The sequence below is a fragment of the Leptosomus discolor genome, chromosome 3, assembly GCF_034619465.1.
Source record: "Leptosomus discolor isolate bLepDis1 chromosome 3, bLepDis1.hap2, whole genome shotgun sequence".
NCBI lineage: Eukaryota > Metazoa > Chordata > Aves > Leptosomiformes > Leptosomidae > Leptosomus > Leptosomus discolor.
The window spans coordinates 19,545,177-19,568,138 of record NC_141393.1 but is presented as its reverse complement, the minus strand read 5'-3'; the positions used below and the strand labels follow the sequence as shown (position 1 = coordinate 19,568,138).

Genomic DNA, 22,962 nt, shown 5'->3' with positions numbered 1-22,962 from the left:
TCAGCCCCTGATTTATCTCACCATTCATCTGAACAGCTATTATTTCTGACACAGGCTGGAGGAGCAAGAGCACACATAGATCTCTGTATCCACATAGAGATTTGGCCAGCCACAAAGTCCAGGAGTAACCCTCATGCAGATGACACGGACCCACTGGCACCAAGAGGAATAGTTCCCAGGGACTGGCTGTTCGCACGGGCATTGCTCACTTTGCTCCTGTGACTGAGATACCAGAGCGGTCTGAGAGCAGATTGCAAAAGGCAGATCCTTCTGTATACCAACTAAAATAGATTTAAAAATATTCTTGGCCTTTTTACTCTATTTAAAAAAAAAAAAAAAATTACATAACTTTTTTGTTTAAAAAGTTGAAAACTATGTTTAAACAAATGTTACTGTTTAATTCATATGCTGCAAGGATTTCCACTTCTGCCTAAAAATTCCCAAATGTACAGTCTTACAGTGATAATCCATTTTTAAAAATAGGTAGCTGAGGCTGTTCCCAAGAGGTAGAAGCTTGTGGATTTACAGTGAAACTGATTCCAGTGTAAGGTTCACTTGATATACACAACAGCGGTGACAACTTCTCCACTAGCAAAAGGTATGACACAATTAGACTGCTAACCTTTTCACTTTGGGATTTTATCAAAAGAGGCTAGGACTTTAAATTAAGTGAGAAGAATCAAAGATAAATCCTGCTTTTATAGAATTCTCCTGTTCTCTGCTTTCATCTGAAGCTCTCTTGAGAGAGGCCACCAGTCTCAGATCTAGGTGCAAACTGCCTTGTTAGAAAAGCTTTGATATTACAATAAAAGGTGAATAAATATTGTGAAGGAGCATGTCTGTGAAAGGTATTACAAATTTAAGTAACTGAACTGTGATAGCAGAAAGGCTTAGGAAGACTTGAATTAAACAAATAAAGCTTTTGTCGTATCTTTTGGCACAACAGGTACCATACAGTGGGTGCTAAAAGACAGCAGGGCCAAAGCATGTATTAAGAGCTGGGACTAGAAAAGAGAGAACAGCTGGCAAATAGGAGATTAAAAAAACCACCAAGGACAGCAGGAAGAAAACATGCAAAACAGGTACTTTAAAAGGGGAAGGAAAACTTTGATGTTTTTGCAGTGAGCAAGATGACACAATTTCTACTGGCTTTTAAATAGATTTGAAAACATGACCTATTGCAGCCTTTTAGTTCATTTTACAGAGAACATACAGCCTAAGCACTAAGCAGACACACTTCAAAAGTAGCCTCAGCCTAAAAAGTACATGAAATGCCAGGGGGGAAAAAAAGAGAGGCAAGAATGAAGAGTTCTCCCAAGTTTAAGTCTTCTGCCATTTGGAGATTCTCACTGGAGTGCGCAGAGCCTGTGTTGCAGTGAGGATCCTCCCCGCATTTGAGGCAAGGAAGCTCTGCAGCAAATGACAAAGCAAAACATTTGCTGAAATTTTTCTGAATTGTCTGCTATCTTGTGCCTTTAAGCACTGAAAAACCGCTTCTTGCCACAAACCAGGCAAATACCAAGGAGCACCGAGTCTAATGGGGAACCTGGAATTCTTCCCAGGCTCCATATAAGCCCAGCATTGTAAATAAGCAGACTCTAGACTACCCCAGCTCACGCACCCTGAATATTCAAATGACTCTTCTCCACACATTCCACAGAAACTCTGGCAAGTATTTGTCTACTAAACAATTGGCCCTATTACTACAAATACAGCAGTAATACGTTACCAGCCAACTTCTCCTTCAAGGGATGCAAAGTGCAGGAGATGTTGAGAAAGAACTATGAAGACAGGTAAACAAAACTGAAGATCTGGCTTCACTGAGAGCTGGAGTGCAAGGAATGAAAAAGGAGAAGTAGTGAAAATTTAAGGAAATGTGAAATCTGAGATAACAATACCATTAGCAAAGAGTATAGGAGCTTCTTTTCTCTGGCCTCAGGGCATTTAATTTTGGTGGTGTTCATCTTTGACACCACAGGCCCCACATCATAAAAATGTCCTCACAAGCCATCTATTTTCCCCTAGGTTCTTAACCAGGACACAGGAGAGGTTCCATTTAAAAATCATTTTATTATTAACATAATCTTCCCATTTAGCCAAGTGTGGGTCATGTATAAGGAATGTCGGTAAATATTCCATTTGAGACTTCTTTTTACATATTTCCATTGATAAATAAACTCTGAATTCACATAAAAAAGTTAAACTTAAATAACTAATATATTTTTTGTAACAGGCATACATTGGTAAAATATAAATATTCTTGTACTCAGCCTTTGCTCTAAATAGAGATACCAGTTAGCCACACATCACAGTTATTAACAACTAAAAACAAGAACTCAACTGATTTTCTGGCCTGGACTAAAATAGAGATGGAAACAGAAAATTCACATTTTGACTTTGGGCCAAAAGAGGTTGAGAGGCAGGACGAGAACAGTTTTATTAACAGCCTTGTTAAAAATAGTCTGCTCCGCCACTGAATTTTAACTTATTCTACATTTGGTAGTTGATTCCATTATAATTTTATGTAACACTCAAGTATCACTAACAAAATATGGCACATCATCCATGAACAATATAACGATGTTTCAAAACTACCAGGGCAAAAATGTAGGTGGTATGAGTGATTTGGTTCTGGCTAGCCATTTTGTCCTCTTGGTCTAACATTAATATATTGCATCACATCACTGTTTTGGCCACTTCCCTGCGAAAGACCGGAGTTTGTTACCTGCAGCTCTAAAGTTTTTCAAACCAACAAGTTACCAGGCAGCCTGATACACTGGGTTTCACTACCCAGAAGTTCACTACCCAGACCTAAATCGGTTGATCAAGATGCCCTCTCAAAGGACTCTGGGAATGATGGTAAAAGGGACCACGGGACTGCTAGCTTCAAGCTCCAGCGCCGTCAGGAAGCATTCAGTTGCGGCATCATCATTGCCTTGAGCCTGCAGCACCTCTCCCAGGCCGTTCCAGACCTCATGGGCTGTGGAGTTCACCTGGACGGCATCTCTGAGAATCTTCTCTGCCAAGCTATAGCGCCCGAGCTGGTGAAGTATCAGAGCCTGTAAGAAAACAAAGGAAAAATGGTTGAGATTGGTCAGTAGGACTTTATTGAAGCTCAAATGATAAGTTGCAACCATGAAATAAGCATAAGTAGCTCTTAGGTTCAAAGTGTTATAGACTACATAATACTTTTTTTTTTTTTTAAAGAAAAGAAACAACACGAAGCAGGACTGGACCAGGCTACTCCACACTGAGGAATCACGTGTCCTTGGTAAGGAAACAAAGACACTGCAAAAACTGAGTTGAACAACAAAAACTCCACCTGACCACCACAAACCACTAAGTACCTGAGCTTCTGTAGAAAGCTCCCATGTCTAAAGTCCTACTAAGGTGTGTGCCCTGAAGTGTTTGTATCCTGCCTGTGCACCTCATCACCCAGCTCATGTCCTATAACATCTGAGATCAACAACACACACATGGCACCATCGGCTCACAGGGACAGCAGTAACAGAACTGTATTCAGCCCAACAATGCAACCTGTGGAATGGATAGTGCGCTGGGACTAATATTGCACCAGTAGTGTATAGAGCTCCAGCAGGCAGATAACTTCCTCAGGAGCTTCCGAGACACAAATTCTTTGTCTTCCTCTGCACGACGGGATCAAATTCAACACCACACGATCCAAGAGGATGTCCAAACCCACTAGGATATGGGCTGAATAAGGCAGTGGAAATCTCCATCCATCACATTCAGCTATGTTACTGTGCCAGAAAAGTCATGGAATGACCCAGTAAGCGAGCTTTATTCCGGGATTATAATAATCCTAATGATGTTATGCATTTTTACCTTGTGACTCTGTAATGCAAAATGCATACAGACCACAAATCTTTGTCTTCCGGAAAGGCATCCTGATTACAGGCTTACAGATTCCTTGTGACTTCTCCCCTCCCAGCCCCCACTCCTTGGGCCATGATTTCTTTTATTTCCCTCTGTACATCTGTCCCTCAATTCTCATCAACCTAAGCGCCGATGATTAGAAAGTACTGAAATTCTATGCAACCCTTGAATTATCCACCATACGTTTCTGGAATTCTGCCCACCAGGCTGACTTTCAGCACGGGCAGACTGCTGACTCCATCCTACAGAGCAACAGAGCAGATCATGCTCTGAATAACAATATAAAGAGTGCTGTACAGTATTGGCAAGCAAATAAATAAATGCAATGGAAGGCTAATTTCTATCAGCCTAGCAGATGTTCTCACATAAAGGTGCTACAGGGCTTTTCTGGTTTTGAATTTTTTTTGAGTTGTCAAGTGAGTCAGCATTTCCAGAGTGAGTGAACAGTACTTCCAATCCAAAAATCAGATAAGTCTCAGGGTTGGTGGTTTTTCCCTGCAGGAGAGTGATTGTCAGTGACTGGTAGGTATCAGATGTGAAACTACAAAAAATGAAGCAAGAAACTGGTTTGACTGCATGCATCTAACCTTAGTAACATTAAAATGTTCTTAACTTTTGAGACAAGATTCTGTAATAATTTTCAAAAGTCTTCCTTCCTTTCTGTGTGAATTTGTGTATTTTATACTGATTAAACACGTGAGTACTTTGAATATTGATAATACTTTTTTTTCCCAAATATGTCAGACTATTTTCCCCGCTTGCTAAGGATGGAAGGGGTTCTTTTCAAGACCAAAGGGAACAATCAAATTTTGCAGATATAAGCCTGTTGATGAGAACAGAAACACGTTATGTCACATCTGCCCTGTTCTGTATGGAAAAAAGTGTAGCTGAGATTTCCTGGGTGATAGAACTAGAGCAAATACTAGCTGTTTGCCTGCTGTTATACTTTTCTAAGAATATAAGCTGTTTAGTACTAGTGAAGGAACTGCTCTTGCAAGGGCAGTCAGGTCGCATCCTGTACCCTTATGTTTTGAGGGCACAGCTTTTTAGAGGGAGAGTCTTCCACAAATGAGTCTTTCACTGGTCTCTCAGGCTGGGATGGTACGAAGACTCCTGCCTTGGGTAGCAGCACCGGGGCAAGGAACTTTGCTTGCAAAGAACGAATGGAGAGAAAATTAGACTTGTTTCATGCAGAGTATCAAAAGGACGGTGATATTTGGTCATTATAGCTGTGGGCTGAGCTCAAACAACCCATCTAGAGAAAGAAGGCATAATACCCTCTGATTCATTAACTCTCTTAGAATGCTGGTCAGATGTCATATATTGTGATCTCCTTCCCAGATGACTTCATTAAAATTCTGAGGCACAGAATATTTCAAATTGTTTGCGGTCCTTGCCTGACTTTGCTCTATTAAGCATTACAGTACGGACCACAGGGAGAAGGAGCAGGCATGCCTATCACGCAGCAACATCCTTCAGTGACCTCACACTGTCACCTACCCAAGAAAACTGACCTCCAGTTTATCAGCTGTCAGCACACACTTGCTCTCTGTACTAAGCCCTTCAGGAAAAAAAAATAAAACGACCCCAAAAAACTCAAACCACTAAAACCAACCAAACAAAAAACCCTATAAAAACTCCTCTAAAATTGCCCAGAAATCAAATTATCCTAGTCACAATTATCCTATCCTTCACTGCATATTTTCCTTTGCTTCCTAACGGGAAAGAAAATCTCAAAGTTACTCGTTCTGGCCTTTACCTATTTAGCAGTAAATGTACCGACAACATTTATCTGCAGAATGTTAAGTCTCTTGCTTTACGGCTGGAGATGGGCTTGAACAACACATCAACTCTGCAGAAACACAGAGGGGTCCCTAAGTGACATATGGCTCACACCTTCAGACTTGGCACGTCAGTTTAAAACCTAACCAAAATGCCTTCTCCTTATATCCTCTTTATAAATAGGCACCTAAACTTTTTTTAAAAAAAAAAGTAAATATGATAGGGATTTTGGAACCTGAATCAATCAGAAAAACTGCTATATTAATCACTCGAGCAAATAATAAGAAATATTAGCAGGAAAACACCCATTCTACAGTTTGATGAAAACAGTAAGTTCTCAAAGAATTACACGAATCTAAGGCAATCTATTTGTTCTTTGTACATTTTAAAATGCTGCAGGACTTGACAGAAGTGTTTAAGACAATTGTTGGCATCCTGCTAGGAGAAAGCAGGATCTTTCCTGCTATTGCATCTCTTTCACTAGCTCTTTCACATGAAAGAACAAGAAATTTATGACATTTGCTTCTAACGCAGTTATAAAAGCCTCTAATGTGTGTGGCTGCCTTCATTTTGCAGCTCAGTACAGTTTATTACTTTTCCCCAGTTTGGTTTGCTGAGAATTTTGGGGTTCTTCTGGGGTTGTTCTGTTTTTGGGGTTTTCTGGCAAAACACTCATCACCCCCCTAAGCGTGTTAAGGCTTCCAGCTTCTGTCTGTTCAGGATGTCTTTATGTTGTAAACTCTCTAAGCAAATGTTATTTTCCTTTTAGCCAGTTGTAATCAGAAATGGCACAAGCAGAAAGTGAAGAGAATCTCTGAAGAGACGAGGAGACTTTTTTGTGCCATCATCACAAGAAGCGAAAGCAGGGCTTCACGTCTCAAATTTCTTGATATTTACACCAGTCACTTTGAATAATCAATAGTACTCATAGATTTGTGGAGTTCAGACACTCTCTGCTCAAGGAAAGGTCAACAGCCCGTTACAGTGCCCAGGCCACCGTTGAGGCTCAGAGCTGGGAGTAGCAGGGACTTTTTAATTTCAAGAGCCTACAGAGGCTGGCTTTCTAAAAAAGGGTATTACTGAGTGCTGCCTGCAACAGGGAGGTACTGTAGTCACTACAAACAAGGTTTTACACAAGCTTCACAACGCAACAGAACAAAACCCTCTAGGAATTACTAAAAAGGGGAAAAAAGTGCTTCCAACTTTCTTCTCTGCCATAGCTTATTTTCAAGATCTTCCCAATTCTTTCCTCATCCAGTCTGGAGTACAAAGTCTCCCTCTAGTTGGTCAGTGATTTTACAGGTGCTTCCTCCCTTAGTCATGACCCTTACACTTCATTTTACATTGCGCCTGCCCCCGCAACTACTATTCTTTGCTTATTTCACCAAAGCATCTGTCCATTGTTTCTACAATGCTCAGCCAAACAGGGCCCAACCCCTGACTGAAGGCCCTTGGCACTGTTGTCAAAACAGAAGTAACTTGTTATTTATTACTCAGTATCTCCTAGACACCTACACAAATACAGCCCAGAAACACAGCTATTGAGTCAGAATAGAAAGAAATATCTTAATGTACCGTCCAAAACAACCTTCATTTACACTCTTCTTGCATATATTAAGGAATGGGGATTTTATCTTCTATATTTTGGATACTGTCTTGGGACTAATCATGTTTAGTGTTTTAACTAATGACACGTCACAAGAATTATGAGAGTGATGATACAATTAGATAAGAAAAAGTTAAGAAGATATGCTATAGAAAGCAACAGGCTGATTGTGAGAATAAGGATAACAGACGTATGGCAAAAGTCAGTAAAACAAAGTGGGAAATAACAGTAACACAGAAGTTCTGTGGCATGGTCGAAGCCTGTCAACCAAGCAGCCTGGGAGAAGCACTTGGATGTATCAGGCAACCACAGGACTACAGTGTGAAAAGGTGTCAGTGCAAAAGAGGAAAACTCAAGTGACATGAGGAGAGGCTTGCAGTAGAGAGAAAGACAACACAGACTTCAGCAGCTGTACCGTACACAGCTAAGTAGGGCCTCCTCTGGCACCTTGTGTAGTCTCCTCTATTCAACAAAGGTCATTCAAACTGAAACAGGCACAGAAAATTACTATTGGGGTAATCAATAAAAATCTTAATTTACAAGAGAAGACTAACAGACTTGGTTTGTTTAACCTAGCAAATCAAGAGCTGAGAGGAGATGAAGTTACTTGCTATAAAAAAGTAGCGAGAACAGAATAAAGAAAAACTATTTTAGTTAGAGAATAATGTTGGCACAAGAATACATGTGTATAAATCGGCTGTGAGTAAGTTTACCAAAAAAAAGTGAAAACATTCCTGGCAATTGGAGCAGAGACATTTTGGAACAGCGTTCTACTCGTGGTAGCAGGGCACAGAACAGTGTTAAGACCGAGTCCTACAGAACAGCTTGCATTCTCTGATGGTTATGGGGAGGAGACTTTCCAGAGGGCCCAGGGAGCTTCCACTACTCCTGTTCCAATATCAGGTTCTCCTGCAACTGCATTGAGAGGAAAGAGTGATAACATTTTCATGCCTATATAATATTACTACTTGATACTTCCGTTGTTAAGAACAGCTTTCTCTTGATTCCTTGGGTTGTGCTGAAGAAGCAGGTGCAGAGAAATGTCCAACTAACGAACACAAACATTAAAAAGCAAAATTATGGTAGGTATCCAGCTTACTTCTGAAAGAAGAAAACTAGTGTGACAAAATTAATGGATTCTAAAATCTTCAAATCCATGAGGCCTTTTTTTTAAAAAAAAAAAACAAACAATCCCCACACCTTATTCACAGTCTTTTGGGCACAGAAAGATGCATAATGGAATTTTCAAAAGCAGCAAGACAAGATATTTAATCAGCATTCACTTCAACAGGACCTAAATCCTTACTCCACATTGGTAACTTTCAGTATGTCATTATGTATCTATCTAGACATTTAAAATTTGGTCTATGGTGATGGCTCTATAAAACAAATCATTACAATTAATACATTCTTCAATAAGCTAGAATTATATTTTGATACATATTGGACACATCAAAATTATACTTTGGCATAGTTATTTTTGCTCTCATAATTCAACATATTAAGCTTATTTTTCATTAACTAAATGTAAGCATTTTTAAAACGGAAAACATTCAAATGAATTCTAATTTCCAAATGTAGTTTTACACAGTCTCCAAGTAAAATCTTTGGTTAGCAAATGCATCATTCTTTATTAATAAATATCATCATTCAGAATCTGAACAACATGATACAATAAGCAATTGTATAAAGCCATAATTGCTTAAATAAACATGTAGTTTAGTCTTCACTGCAAAGGTCTCTTTTTTTCTGCAAAAGGGCTTTCCCCTCTTTGCAAATTAACCTGTCATAATGATTAACCAAACAGTCAATGGAAAACACAAATCTGGAAAAATAAAACATGGGACAGAAAAATAAAACACGGGACAGAATTGGAAAACTACTTAAATAACTAATTTCTGATTTTGAAAATATGATTAAACTAGCCATTTAGAGGAGTCTAATAAGGTCACCTTTTAAAATTTGCTTTTAGGCAAATGAGAAGCTAACATTCAAATTTTTTCCATGGAACTACTTTTTAAAAATGAAAGCCATAACTATCACCCATCGTATGTCTCACCAAACCAGAGCTTTATCATACAGTGCTAATCAAGACTTGCAAACAAACAAACAAAAACAAGTAAAAAGGTAACACTACAAAGATCACAGTGGTTTTTTCAATGTGCCTAAAAATTTCTGCTCCAGAAAGCAGAAAATAAACTGTTGGTCCTGGAAACTAAACAGTTCTCAATCTCAACGGAAGCACCACTTGAGATTTTTACCTTTTATTCATTTGGTATCAAGAGGAACAATTTCATTTTCTTTAAAAAAACATAGACTATAGGTGGGAGATGACCTCAAAAGCCATGAAATTTATTTCAAAGTGGAAAAAATATAATGGGAACTTTGACCATGAGTCCATTTGCACTTTTGCCTTCTTCAGAGTGGATGCTGAACTCTCAGAACAGAAATCTCTTGTAACTCCGCAGAGAAGGAAACTAGTAGCTGGGATAAATGGAGAGTATGAGAAGAAATGTGGCCGACCTAACAGACAAGAAAGTGTCAGAGATTCTCACTGTATTTAACAAGCGCAGCCTGTTGACCTGCAAAAGATCCAACTACAGAGATTTGAGTTCTACCAGATAAGATATTATTTTTTTTCCTAGCAGGTCTATTATATGACTTGTTTGCTAAAGAGATCCTAAATTTGTACAATGCAGACCTTATTTAGCTAAAAAATACCAATAAGTGCTAAAAGTTTCCCTTGCAAAACCAACAGCTATAAGAAAACATTATAAGCACGCGGAAATTAAAAATGGACTGATTTCGCTTTTAATGATGGGAGCATGGAGACAGAAGAGCGGTGGAAATACTACTTGCCTGCTTTGCTGATGACCAGCTGAAACCCAGTAAGCTTGCAGCTGCAAATGTATAATCGGACATAGAGCTATACAGATGTGGAAAATAATGATATTTAAAGGTACAACAAAAGGCCTAAAGAACTCACTACATCCAACTCCCTAGTAGTTTTCCCAGTTGATTTTTTTTTTTTTTTTTTTTCAAACAAGTCCCAGCCTGCCTAAGAGAGAATCAGTTTTCAACCGCAGCATGCGGAAAGACATGACAGAAACATCCTGTCTTCGCTAAAAAACTTGAAAATCAAGGATTATGACCATAAACAGTCACAAAACTTAATATGTAATGTATGCACTGTAAATCCATATGCACTGTAATTTTAGCATCATGAAACTGCCCCTTGTTACATGCCGCTTTTTCAGCCTATTTTGCATGTGTTAGGGTGGCTGCTATTTTCAAACAAATCTATCAAACTTGAAGGTTTACCAGAGACTTGACAGTGTTATGCTATAATAATGAAATAGACGAAGTGTTAGCAAGGCAAAACAAGAAGAATTTGTCATGATATATGGAAGAATAAGTAAAATTCTGCTGCTATTTCCCATCCACTGTGACAAAAATACACATCTTAAATGTACTCTGTAATCAATATTTTACACTTTTGTACAGTGAAATAGCACATTATTTACATACTGTGCTCTCCTATTTTCCTTTTAGCGGATGAATTTGTGCTGAAACATGTCCATGCAATGGAAGTATGACTTTGCACAAGACATCATTTATTAACTCCTTCTTTTGAATGCATATACCAAGAACAGTTGCATGATTAGTCATTGTAAGTATTTTCTGCAAGTGCGAAAAAATTGTGACATGGTGCATCAGTTTGAAATAAGCCATTCCATCAGAAGAACGATGAATAAACATAGTTCTAAGTCTGCAATGACAGACACAGATGCATTTTAATGCAGGGATTTTGAAGGGTCTCCATATTATAAGGTTTTAAAACAACTGGATTGACCACCAACACTTACAATAAAGATAACTTTCCATAAAATAAATAAATACATATTTTTTTTATTTTGAAATGAAACTGCAACATATATGTAATTTGCTTCCAAATGCAGAATACAAAACTACTTATCTTGTTCTCTCCAATAATGTGATTCTTTTGAGTAATAAAAAGTGTGTTTCTTCAAATTTGCTCAAAAGAAAACTTCCTAGCTGAGCAGTATGGATTTTTTTTTTAATGAGGACAACTAGCTGATAATAATACAGGTGATCACTCACTAAATCAAACCAAAGCAACTGATGAACAAATATGAGCCTGTGTCTGCAGCCAACGTTTTTGTTCATTGCCTAGCCCAAAACATTGCCTGTTCTGTGTGTCCTTTCCTGCCTTGTCCCCCTCACTTGCCCTCCTCTATCCCCAGCACACCCAGAAACTGAGCTGTGTGCATTGTGTCACTGTGAAAGCAAGCTCCCAACCTCAGTTTGTTATTTCTTTACCCTTCCCCCAATGCTAACATACCCCCTAAGGTATCCAATTGCTTCCCCTGCTGCAAAACACTGGTTGCTAGGAGAAAACCGACTGCTTGGCAACAGATTTTTAAAACAACAACTCTGGCTTTGGTACTCACTGAACTTTACATTGCCAGCGTGAAATAACGAACGTGCGTGGTTGTTAGTGCATCTGTGTATTTATAACCCCCTTGAAAATGACTGACCCAGTCCAACAGGGATGTGCTTGCCTTTTAGTTCGCTACCGTTTACAGCCGATAATGCAGAAAAGTTCAAAATTGAATTTTGTTTTTAAAAATCGCTGATCATAGCCTTTCACCAAGATGGAAGCTCTTGGGGGACTTCTCTTCCTGTTACAACAACACGATCTTGCAATAGTCTGCTGTAATTTTGATTTACACTTTATGTGAAAGTTCTATCAGCTTATAAAAACACAGCATGGCTTCCATGCTACATTGCAAGAACTAATTTGACCATAGCAAGCACACTGGAAATGAATAAAACACCTTACTGATAAAATGAAACAGCTAGGGCCTTCAGGATATTATCTATCTATTTTTTCTCCACCTGAAAACTGTACTGAGGGTCCTATTTCATACGCTGTATCTACGACACAGTAAAATCACAACTATTCTCCCTTCAGAAGTCAGATGGCTACAGCTCTGGCAAGTCACCACTGGCATCAATACAACCTTAGTTCTCAGATGATGGCCAGTCCTGAATTTGGAGTACTTGTCATCTAGTGCCAACGTTTTACATTTCCTCCCAGCTGTGACACCATGAGGCGACACTGAAGTGTAAGCAATTCATCTCTCAATCACCTCCCTCCATCTGAAGCTCAGCAGCACTGTGTCTTCCCTTCCCTCCCCTCCCTCCCAGCACTGAAGCCACCCACATCACTGTCTTCTCACCTTTCCCACAAAGGAGAAAACAGGATTTCCCAGATGTATAGCATCCTTCAAGTATATACACCTGTGATGAAAACTGGTGCTGGAGGTCACAGCTACAGACAGGGCTGTTTATGAAATGGGCCCATAGTAATTCCTTAATTCAGTATATTCTTGTATACTGCCATTCATACACTCACCCCTTTCCCCCTCTATAGAAATTTTATAGATATAAGTGTATCACCTAATTGCAGTATATTCACTACTGAAATCCTACCATTTTATCAGTCTAATCTGCTGCTGTATTTCAACACTGCCTTGTTTAAAATGCAAGGCTAGGTCTACTACTGCATCATCGTGCTACCTACAGAGACTCCCAGTTTTGAGTCAAAGGGTCAGAAGTAGAGAAAATTGTATTTCTGTTACCCAAGATGTAGGACTAACATGAAAGTGTTTTCAATATCCAAAAAAGGAAAAAGCCCCCAAATCCTCCAAAACTGATCCAAGAACAGGCTACAGAAACAGAAAACCTCAGACCAAGATTCTTGAAATGAGGAGCCTCGAAGTCAGTCCACTGAGTCGATATCCAAGCATTTGAGCAAAAGCTGGATTTTTCATAAGAACTGAGGACACTGGGAATTCAGTGTCCTTACTCCACTGCCTAAAGACTAGATGACAATTTAATACATCTGAAGGTTTCTGGTTTTGAAAGCTTGTGCTCCACGCAAAATTATCATAACGTCAAGAAATTCCTGTTCTTCTGTCCATCAGTCAACCACTGATAGAATTAAATAATAAATAATAAGAAATAGCAAGAAACAACTTTTTAAGAAGCTGGTTTTCATTAATGACAGTTTTTCTATAAAATCACAATGAACATACTGGTGGTCTCTGGCTTCTAGAAATAGTAACTACAAAAATTGATCAAATATTCTAATGAAGAAATCAGTCTGAAGTTCGGGGAATAGCTTGTGTATCAAAGAAAAATCAGAGTTGCAGATCCAGTACTAGGTTCTGTGGTTAAAATTTATAATTAACAGAACCATCACAGTTCAAATCGGACATTTTGGAGACCTTTAGCTAGATGGTCACTATATTGAAAGCTAGCACTTATAGTCCATGCTTCTAAAAACTCAATACTAGAGACACTAACACTTGTCTGAACTTCTGAGACTATGGAAAAGGCATTAAAAGTGAGTGATACTCTTCTGAAGTACCTTTTCTGCATTTATGCATGTGCATTTCTCTCAAATATTCTGACAAATGCTATATTAAATATTCAGTCAGAACTGCAGTATAAAATAAAAGATGACCAGTCCTTTCATTACTAAAATAAAACAGAAATTCAAAGATTAAAGCACATTATTCACATTTTTATTCCTTTTGCCCTTAGCCAAACAGACTTTTGCATATAGAACTATGTACATACTTATGTTGTAACTATGGCTAATGTCACTGTTTCAAAAGTGTTATGACACCACAGCAGCACATACTACACTGGCATTGCAGTAACCTCTAAGAAAAACAGGTTATTTTAAATATAGCATTAATAAATATATTTTTATAGCATCCCCAGCAAACACAGCATTTTCTCCCCCCCACAAGCAGATGTGAACCGCCATCTGCTGCTTAGGCTCAACGCACTATAATGGGAAGAGACAACTCCGTGGCAGTTTGCAAAAACCTCCCAACATGAGAGGGAATGCACCCCCTTTCTTCCCCCTAGATTCTTCAATAAAAGGCAGAACTTGTAGGTAGACTGTTAACCTGTCAGTCAGAGAGGACAACTGAGAGCAGATCCATCTTCAAGGTAAGGCTATTTTCAGTGTGAAGGTGTACACCCTCCCATCTGTGCACCATCAGGCGGAGATCAGAAGAGCCAAACCCTAACCACTGGCCAAGAAACAGCTTCTAGCCTCAGAAAAATAAAATAAAACACTTCTTTATATACTGGCTTACCTTTCACAAAACCTGAAGAAGCTGAGTATACCGAAAATTAAGGACAAAAAAGCTTTGGACAATTAAAGAGAGAAACCTGAACAGCAGTATTTTGGAAATTAAAAAAAAAAAAAAGCAGCTAAAAATAGAGTTAATGTACCTCAATAAATCAGCTTTTGCTAACACTGATCTGGAAGCAAACAGTATCACTTACTTTTTATAATTCAACTTCATATACGCCTATCAGGTTTTCTCACAACTATCTCTTTGTGGATCATGGTTAATTTTTTACTTGCCAAAAATAAGGTATTTTCAGTTTAATTAACATCAGATCAGAAGAGCCCTCTTAGGTCATTCATTTTGCTCCCCTGTTGTTACAGACAACCTTAGCACAGGATTTCCTGTTCCACAGTGTTTAAAGTGTTAGGAACCCTCTTCAAATCATCCTCCCAAATTTTTCCCTAGCCGGTTTGTTTTCATCTGTTCCAGTGCCAATGTCACCTAGCCTTATTTTGATTATGCATATTCCTCTCATGTTTACAAGGAGCATATATTATTATTAAAGTTTCCTGCTCCTCCCAGGAAACGCTCCAGAGACTTTCCAGTGCTGCAGTTCAGTCACGTCAGCGCTCACTGTGTATAAGGACAACACTGCTGCAAAGCTACCGGCCAGTTTTGTCATCCAGCCACTTTAATTGGGATTTCAAGAGAATCATAGGGCCAGCCTGGTGGGAAACGCCAGGTGAAACACACGCTTTAGTTCACACTGAGGGTACACTTGCCCTGTTGGCCAGCCTCAACTGGTTTCACGGGGCATGGCAGTCTCCATATTTTGGGGATATGAAGCAACCCGTGGAGCATGAACACCACTATCTTCCATGAGAGAAGGGGAAATATGTAGGCTTATAAAATTAATGGTGAGACTACACTGTTGACAGGATGATGACGTTGATAACCAGTACAACATGATGTCTCGTGTTGGGCATGGCCAATTAATGAACAATGAAGATGCAATGAAGATGTAGCTCTTGTAGAACAATGGAGATGTAGCTCAGATGCACTAGTACTTCACCTCTTTGTCCTCCCAGTCATTTTCATACTCAGCCTTGCTATAGCATTTCATATTTGTGAAAGTCACTGCATTTCTTTTTCTAAAGGGTCTCCAAGTCTCACTTTTAATCAAACATCAGTTCCTCTTGCAACTGCTTTTCCCAAGTAGAGGTAGTATATTAACTATCCCACAATCTTTTGTTAACTTAGGTTTCATTAAATATTACTGGACTAATGATTTGTTATTTTATCTACTAGTTCTTCCAGAATTCTGGCCAACTCCTCCATACTCTTCCACCAGCAAGTACTTGCCACCATTTCCATACTTCCATTTCCACTACTAATTTTACCTTTGCCATCCAAGAGGAATATCACATCCCTGTTGAAGACTGAGGCAAAACATGAGTTTAAAGCAGTTATGGAGATTTTATAAACGGTTATCCATCACTGCACTGATTGACACAGCATGCTAAATCATATGCTGTGGTTGGTTTAAGGCCCTTGAAACTCATTTTCCAAACTGTATAATAAATCAGTGCACAGGTTGGAATCTGCAGAGAAAGTGTAATTCCAAATGTTGTTGCTCTCTCAGTCCTTTCCTTTGGTTTATTATTGTCAGCTGACAGGCAGCTGAAATAGATTTGAATCCTGCTTTCCAGAGTGTCAGAATCTTGCCCATTTGAGCCACTTTTCTAGTTCACTGGAGCACAGTTGGCAGGAAGAACACAAGAATGGCAGAAAAGGCACTCCCACAGAAAGCTAGGATTTGATCAGAATAAGCAAACTGGGAAGTTAATGCTCACTGAGTGAAAAGCTGAAATGCAGGGTGGCAGCTTCCACTTTCAAGGATAAAGCTACAGCAGTAGTGTGAGTTTGGTGGGGAAGGTGGCAATTCTTAAGGATTTGAAGTTCTTAATGGAACTTAAGGCAGCCATTGAGTGTTCGGTGACACACAAACATTTCCTACCAGCTATTGTGTTAAACATCCGTGGATTTTAACTCTGACAAAAATATTCAGATATAAATGTTACATTAAATCAAATGTAATGCACATGGCAGAAAGACTGCACCTACTAATAACACTTCTTCCAATTTTAGAAAGCTTAGGGTTTGATTCTGCAGCAAATGAGACAACTTTGGATGCCCAGGCTAAAGCCACATCATTTATTTTCAACAGAGATCACCAGCTGCTCGCACTATCATATCACAATTTCAAAGGAAATTAAGTTTGACGCATCACTTACTTTAACAGATCTGACAGCGTTTCATACTCTTTTAGACTTTTATATCAAGAACAGTTATTTCTGGCAACTTCAACCTACCAACTTCTGGCTAGGCATTCAATTAACATGACAAAGCATCATCCCAGACTGCATTTGTGTCGTAGCATTTCATAGCCCTCTGGTAAGTCATTGGGTCTGTGACCCTCATAATACCATCTGTTATGATACCATTGTGGCTACCACTTTTTCAAATGGTCATAAATCAAAAACCAGACAGAATCCCAAAGAACTTATTGTCACCTGTCAGCACAAACTGTAACAAGGACCATGAAAAAACTGCAAATTCAAATGGCTCTGCAGCTGACAAAGGTTCACTTGCTCGTCTTTTGAACATTTGTAACCACTTGACAACATCTGCCTTTATTACTTGCCCTCATGTAGAAAATAAAGGAATTTGGTTTTAAATGAGACAATACACTTTAAAAGCTATGTTTTAAATTACTTAATTTAAGGTAGTAAAACCCACTTACCAGCAGAGAAATTTTAATTCAGAAACCAAGGCAAAAGCAGTTGCCTCTTTTAGTAGGTCAGATCACCTCTGACAGAGGGCATGTATTTTTCCAAAGTGCTACCAAACACAATCTTTTTCCACATAGATTTAAAGCTCTGAAACCATTTTCACACTGTGTATTATACAGAAGAAATTTTGAATCTCCGTGATTCTTTTTTTTATTATTTTTATTCCCATAGCCCTTTGCTGATAAGGTCTTTATAATACTCACAATTCACTATTTTGTCTAAATACATTATGCTATCAAGTCATATAGCTAACTAACCTAATGTAGCAGAATACATTGTTATAGAATAATTTTGAAAAGTTAACTTTTAACAGCTATCTCCATGGGCACTGACCGTAACGAAGCCTGGTTTGGTTTTCTAATGACTGTGTCTTATATCCCTGCAGCAAAGAATTTACAAATGCTCACTGTCATGTGTACTTGCTGATATCTACTAAAAATTGGAAATCATGAAAGAGCTTCGGTAGTCTTCCCTCCTGCCTCTATTTTTGTAATACTTGCACAAGCCTAAATTATTTATATTGTTTTTTACATCATTCCCTCTTCTGTCCAGATGAAACTGGCTAAAGAATTTAAAAATTATGAAGACAAAGCTGACAACACCCCCCACAAACAATAATGATTTAGTAGGCCAGATTTCCTAAGGATATCAGTCTTAAACATTAAGTTCAATGTGTGCGATATAAAGAGTGTATCAGCAGTGGCCGAGGGAGATTGAACACACTGAGCTCCAACAAATCATTCCACCTGCATCACTGATTAAAAAACCTAATCAATGAATTAAAATGCAGAAAAGAAATGAACTCAAACATTAATTTCAGATACATCCATAAAAAACATTCATAACTTCACTTACGAAGTTTAGTTCCTGGCATAAGAGGGAAGCATTTAAAAATTTTGGTATTTTTCATCAAAGTATTTAGAAAAAAAATGGAAAGAATCAAATGCCTGCATCCTAATGGGCCTACTAATCCACGCTATATTGCTCAAGTGTTTTGGGTAGTGTCTTTCCTCACAGTGCTTAGCTTTTAACAGTGTGAACAATGTTCGTGTTTTCATATTTGTGCCAAGTAAGTGTTTAGCTAATGGACTGCTTCGCTTGGTTCATCTGCGCAGTACTAAAAGACTGAAGATTTCTTCCGGGTCAAATGCTTTATGTGAAGACATGTGGCTCTTGAGTATGAACACTCCATTTTAACATCTCAATGTTTGGCTAATACTTCTTTTCCCTTCAGTTCTATGCCAGTTCTTAAGAAAGAAAAGCTGTTTCTAAAAGCAACATTAAATTCAATGTAAGGGCTATTTCTTGAAAGCCAGCTTCCTTGAAGCACCACAACAGCATCTATTATAATACAGGATTTCTCAGATTTGTGTGAAAAAGCCACACATATATAAACTACACACATGCTTCAGGTCAGAGATTAGCAGAAAGAAGCTGTAATGCATTGTTATGTACAGAGTTTTTTTAGTTTTCTAAGAGTCCAATAAGTGCATCTCAGTACAAAACTACATTCAACAACTCGACAATAATAAATATTTACAACCATTCTGACAAACTTCAAGATATTAAACTGCCCTCTCTTGATTACCTCCCACTAATCCCAGAGTGGGAGCACAGAGTTTTGGTTTGCCACATCTTACCAAACTGATCTCCTTCCCCAGAGAATATTACCCCTCTTCAGGAAAAAGCTGGCCCGAGAAGTCTTACTCAAAACTCTATTTATTGCACGTAATGGTAATTAGATGAGCACACAAACAACGTAACAGCAAAAGGAAATTTATGACACTAGCTCTCCAAATCTGACTCATGCTACACATAAGTAAATATGCAAGAGTTATGCTCACCAGTTCATGATAGGGGCTATAATGTCTTCCCCCAAGGACATAAAACAAGACTTGGTTCTTTTTTTGTTCAAACCCAGGCAGGAGTCCGATTTGTAGGACAGGAGGATGCATCAAAGCATAGACCTGAACTGAACATCTGAGAAAAACTAACAACCCATTATAATGAAAGCAGCAAACCTTTTTCTTTCAGATCTCCATATCCACAGACTTCATATTTAGTGCTGCTTTGAAGTTAGCTTTTCTTGAACTTGGAACGTTCTACCAAGTAATAATGCAAGACAAGAAACAAAGATCTATGGAGGTAGTTTACCTTTATTACCTATAAAAGTATATTACTATAAAACAGTACTAAGTTTAACTGAGGTCTCAAAATCAGATCAAAAAGGAATCACAGAAACAAAGCACTGATGCCACAGATACTTCTGAATCAGTCTGCTATCTAAACAGCCATCTCCTTCACCAACCATCTTAGCTGCAATGACTTGGGAAATACGATATTCATTGAGCAAATCCAAGACAACTTTGACAAAATCTTGCAGAAAGGAAGATAGCTGGGGGAAAGAGAGATGTAGGTAAATGAACCGATTTATTATTTTAAAGTATTGGAAGTTCTGCAGTGGATTTGAGACAAGGTCCTCATTTTACTGGGCTGAGCTGAAATAGTTATCAAGGAGCTGTCACATATCCCTTCACTTAAACTTCACGCAAAGGCAATAACTACCAAAAAGATAATTTTTATTGATACATGGTAGAGCTGTTTTAATAATCTACATTTTAATAGGAGGTCCATCAGTGACAGTACTAAATTCAAATATCATAAGGAAAACCCTCTTAAAGTCTGCCAGTCATTTAAAGTCAAAACCCACAAAAGAAACCCTGCAGGCTCCCTTCAGCAGGCAGCAGGAATACTGATGCTGCTGCCCTAACAAGATTGACTGATACATTGGAGATCCCTGGGGGGAATATTATTTTCTTCAGCATGCAAAGGCATTGGAAAGAATAAGCACAGGAATTAAATGCAAGTCCCATGAATGTGATGCTCAGAATAAGAACTCAGGAGGCTTGTATTGTATTTAGAGCTAGGTAAGTCACAGCATCTACGCCTCAGTTTCCCCATTTCTCAACTGACAATAAATAATACATACTTCAGGGCAAAAAGCATTTGAAACCTAACATGTTGACCACTCAAATTTGTTATGAAAACAAATACTATAACCTTTTTTATATATCTAGACTTTCGATTTAGAAAAAGAATAAAAGAGATCATTGTCCTACTATCTGCCATACCAACTGTCTTAGTTGCCATACTATCTATAGCCACTCAACTTAGCCAGTTACTATTTATTCCTCTAAACTTGCTGAGATGCTTAAATATTTATGCTTAAAAATATAAAGAGCTAAAACCAAAAATGCATCTGTATGATCAAATATCAAATACTGAATTCGAGATTTAAATCAGCTATTGGTTCAACGATGTAAAAATTCATAGTGCGGAGGTAAAAAAAAAAGACTATAACTAATAGTATTTTTTCAAATGCCAAAAGTTGTTTTCAAAGTCAGTGTTTTAACGAAATGTACAGATTAGATTTGTACATATGTGATTAACTGTTGAAACTAAAGAGATCTTATCTTTTTGCTCTCTATAAAGTCCATGCGTATTAATATCAGAATTTAAAAGGTGCAGATCAACACTGCGCTGCTGATTGAAAATGTGATGAAAGCCCAAACCAGCTGTTTTCAAGTTTAGCATTACTAAGTCTCACTCATGATGTATTTTTTCACTTATATCAGCTTAGCCAAGTAGTTTACCACAATAGAAGTGGCATTAAAAGCGTTAACAATTTTAAATCTGCATTCACTGTTTCATTAGAGTGAACTTGGATTAAACACATAGTGGGTATGTTTACTTGCAGACAACAGAGTACTGGAATGAGTCTAGTTTTAGAAAACATTGATCCTTGTGCTTTTACACATAGATAACTGGCTGAAGCAAATAAACTGTACAACATAGCCGCTGATATAGGTGTACCCAGCACTCAGGTTAAACATGGTCAGCTTACCACCTCTTCGGTGAGCCTGCAGTGTTAACCAGACTTTTCAATCATTACCAAATTAAGTCAACACAAATTGAAACTCAGATCACTGTTTCACAATGCCAAACATACAGCACCAAAAGCAGTTTACAAAGATGCTGGCTTGTGACTTTAGTGTTGATGTTAATATTGCATCATGTCATAGCAACAGCATGAAAAGATCCTTTAGCAGAAAATCAGATTAAAAAGGCAACCAGACCTTCGAAGTAAAACTACAGGAATTTTCTTTTCCAAGCCAATGTAAAACCAAAACCAGAGAGATGCAGATAATCAAGTTTTGAGAACTGGATTATCTCCATCCTAGAAAAGAACAGAAAAGAAAAATAAAAGAAATCAAAGACTAGGTAGCAAGTTAATAGTGGAAGCATTTTTACTACTAAAAAAGTAGTATACTGTTTGTATTTCAGAACAAAACTCAATTTCAGTTTTCTTAAATTACATGCAAGGCCTTAGAACAACTGTTGAAGAAAGGAATGGTTAGAAGTACGGTAATAGGGAAAAATGGAATAAAACACAGTATGTGTTTGTCACTGGTGAGACACTAGGCTAGCCTGTACAGTATTTGATTAGATAGATTAATTCAAGGAAAAAAAAAAAAAAGTAAAAAACATTGTAGAACTAATTTGACTGAATTTCAGTAAAGTTTCAATATAGCTGAATATAGGAAAACAGATCAAGCTAGGGATGGCATAGAGCAGCACTAGAATATAAAAATGAGTTAAGAACCAGTTTCCACTAGTCCACCCGTCCAAGAGGGATGGATGATGGTGAGTAGATTTCAAAGTTTGGCCTCAGGCCATATCTTAATTTATTGTCTTAGCACATCGGTATCAAGAGTACTGATGAAATTTGATTGCAATGAAGTTACAGTACAGAAGCAGGTCATCCAAAGGCTTTTAATAAAGAGCTTCTGCAGTCCACAGCTTTGGCCACAATGGTTTTACTTAAAAGACCATTCTCATCTATTCCCTAAGTGTAGTTACAGAAGACAGCAGTCAGTTTTATTCAGGTAAAACCCTGGCCTTTTTTAGTGAGATGTAGTACATGAGGTGGCCAAACAGCATGTCTCCTCTTCCCTACTTGAGAAATCAAGAGATAGCAGCTTTTTGAAGAATAGTAGCTGCACAGAACTTTTTTGATACTATTTGTTGCTACTTGTTGAAAAAAATATACTCTTATATGAAGAATAATGCAAAAATAACCATCAAAGCTTAGAAAAGAACACAGTTTTCAGGGTCGGACAAAACACACTTCGGTTTTTCCAATGAGCTAAAGCTCACTGGAATAATTGCTTTCTCTGTTTGATCACCCAGATTAAAAAAATAGCCTGACATAAAAAATAGCCTTGCACTAATCTTAAAGACCAATTCTTTAACTCCGTATAAAACCAGTTAGCTACCAGAAATGTACAGTCTACATTTAAAGAAAACTAATCTTGGAGAAATATTATTATGCTCTTCATACATAGTAAGTTGGTTGAATCCTTCCAAAGTGCAAGGTTCAACTCATCTTTAAACTGTACGCTCATGAGCAGGGGAAGGACTGCTAAGTGCAATACTGGGTAGCAGGGAAGTAAAGCTTCAGTAAATGGAAACAAGGTCTTCAAATAAAATTTAAAATGAGATGAGCCGCAGAGATAAAGAGACATAAAAAGACTGTTCCAGACTATGGATTTGCAGAAAAAACTCTGTACCAGAGCAGAAAACTTAT

The 22,962-nt window shown here is 38.1% G+C and overlaps 1 protein-coding gene across 3 annotated transcripts in view; it reads right to left on the bottom strand.

Moving 5' to 3' along the window:
* Positions 1-2,072: 2,072 nt before the first annotated feature.
* TTC7B (tetratricopeptide repeat domain 7B) overlaps positions 2,073-22,962 on the bottom strand; it is a 153,174-nt gene continuing 132,284 nt past the window's right edge. For all 3 annotated transcript variants that reach the window (XM_086463592.1, XM_086463593.1, XM_086463594.1), the window contains one exon: positions 2,073-3,059. In XM_086463592.1, coding sequence (XP_086319718.1) covers positions 2,838-3,059 — 222 coding nt within the window. In that variant the 3' untranslated portion in view covers positions 2,073-2,837. The remainder of the gene's footprint in view (positions 3,060-22,962) is intronic.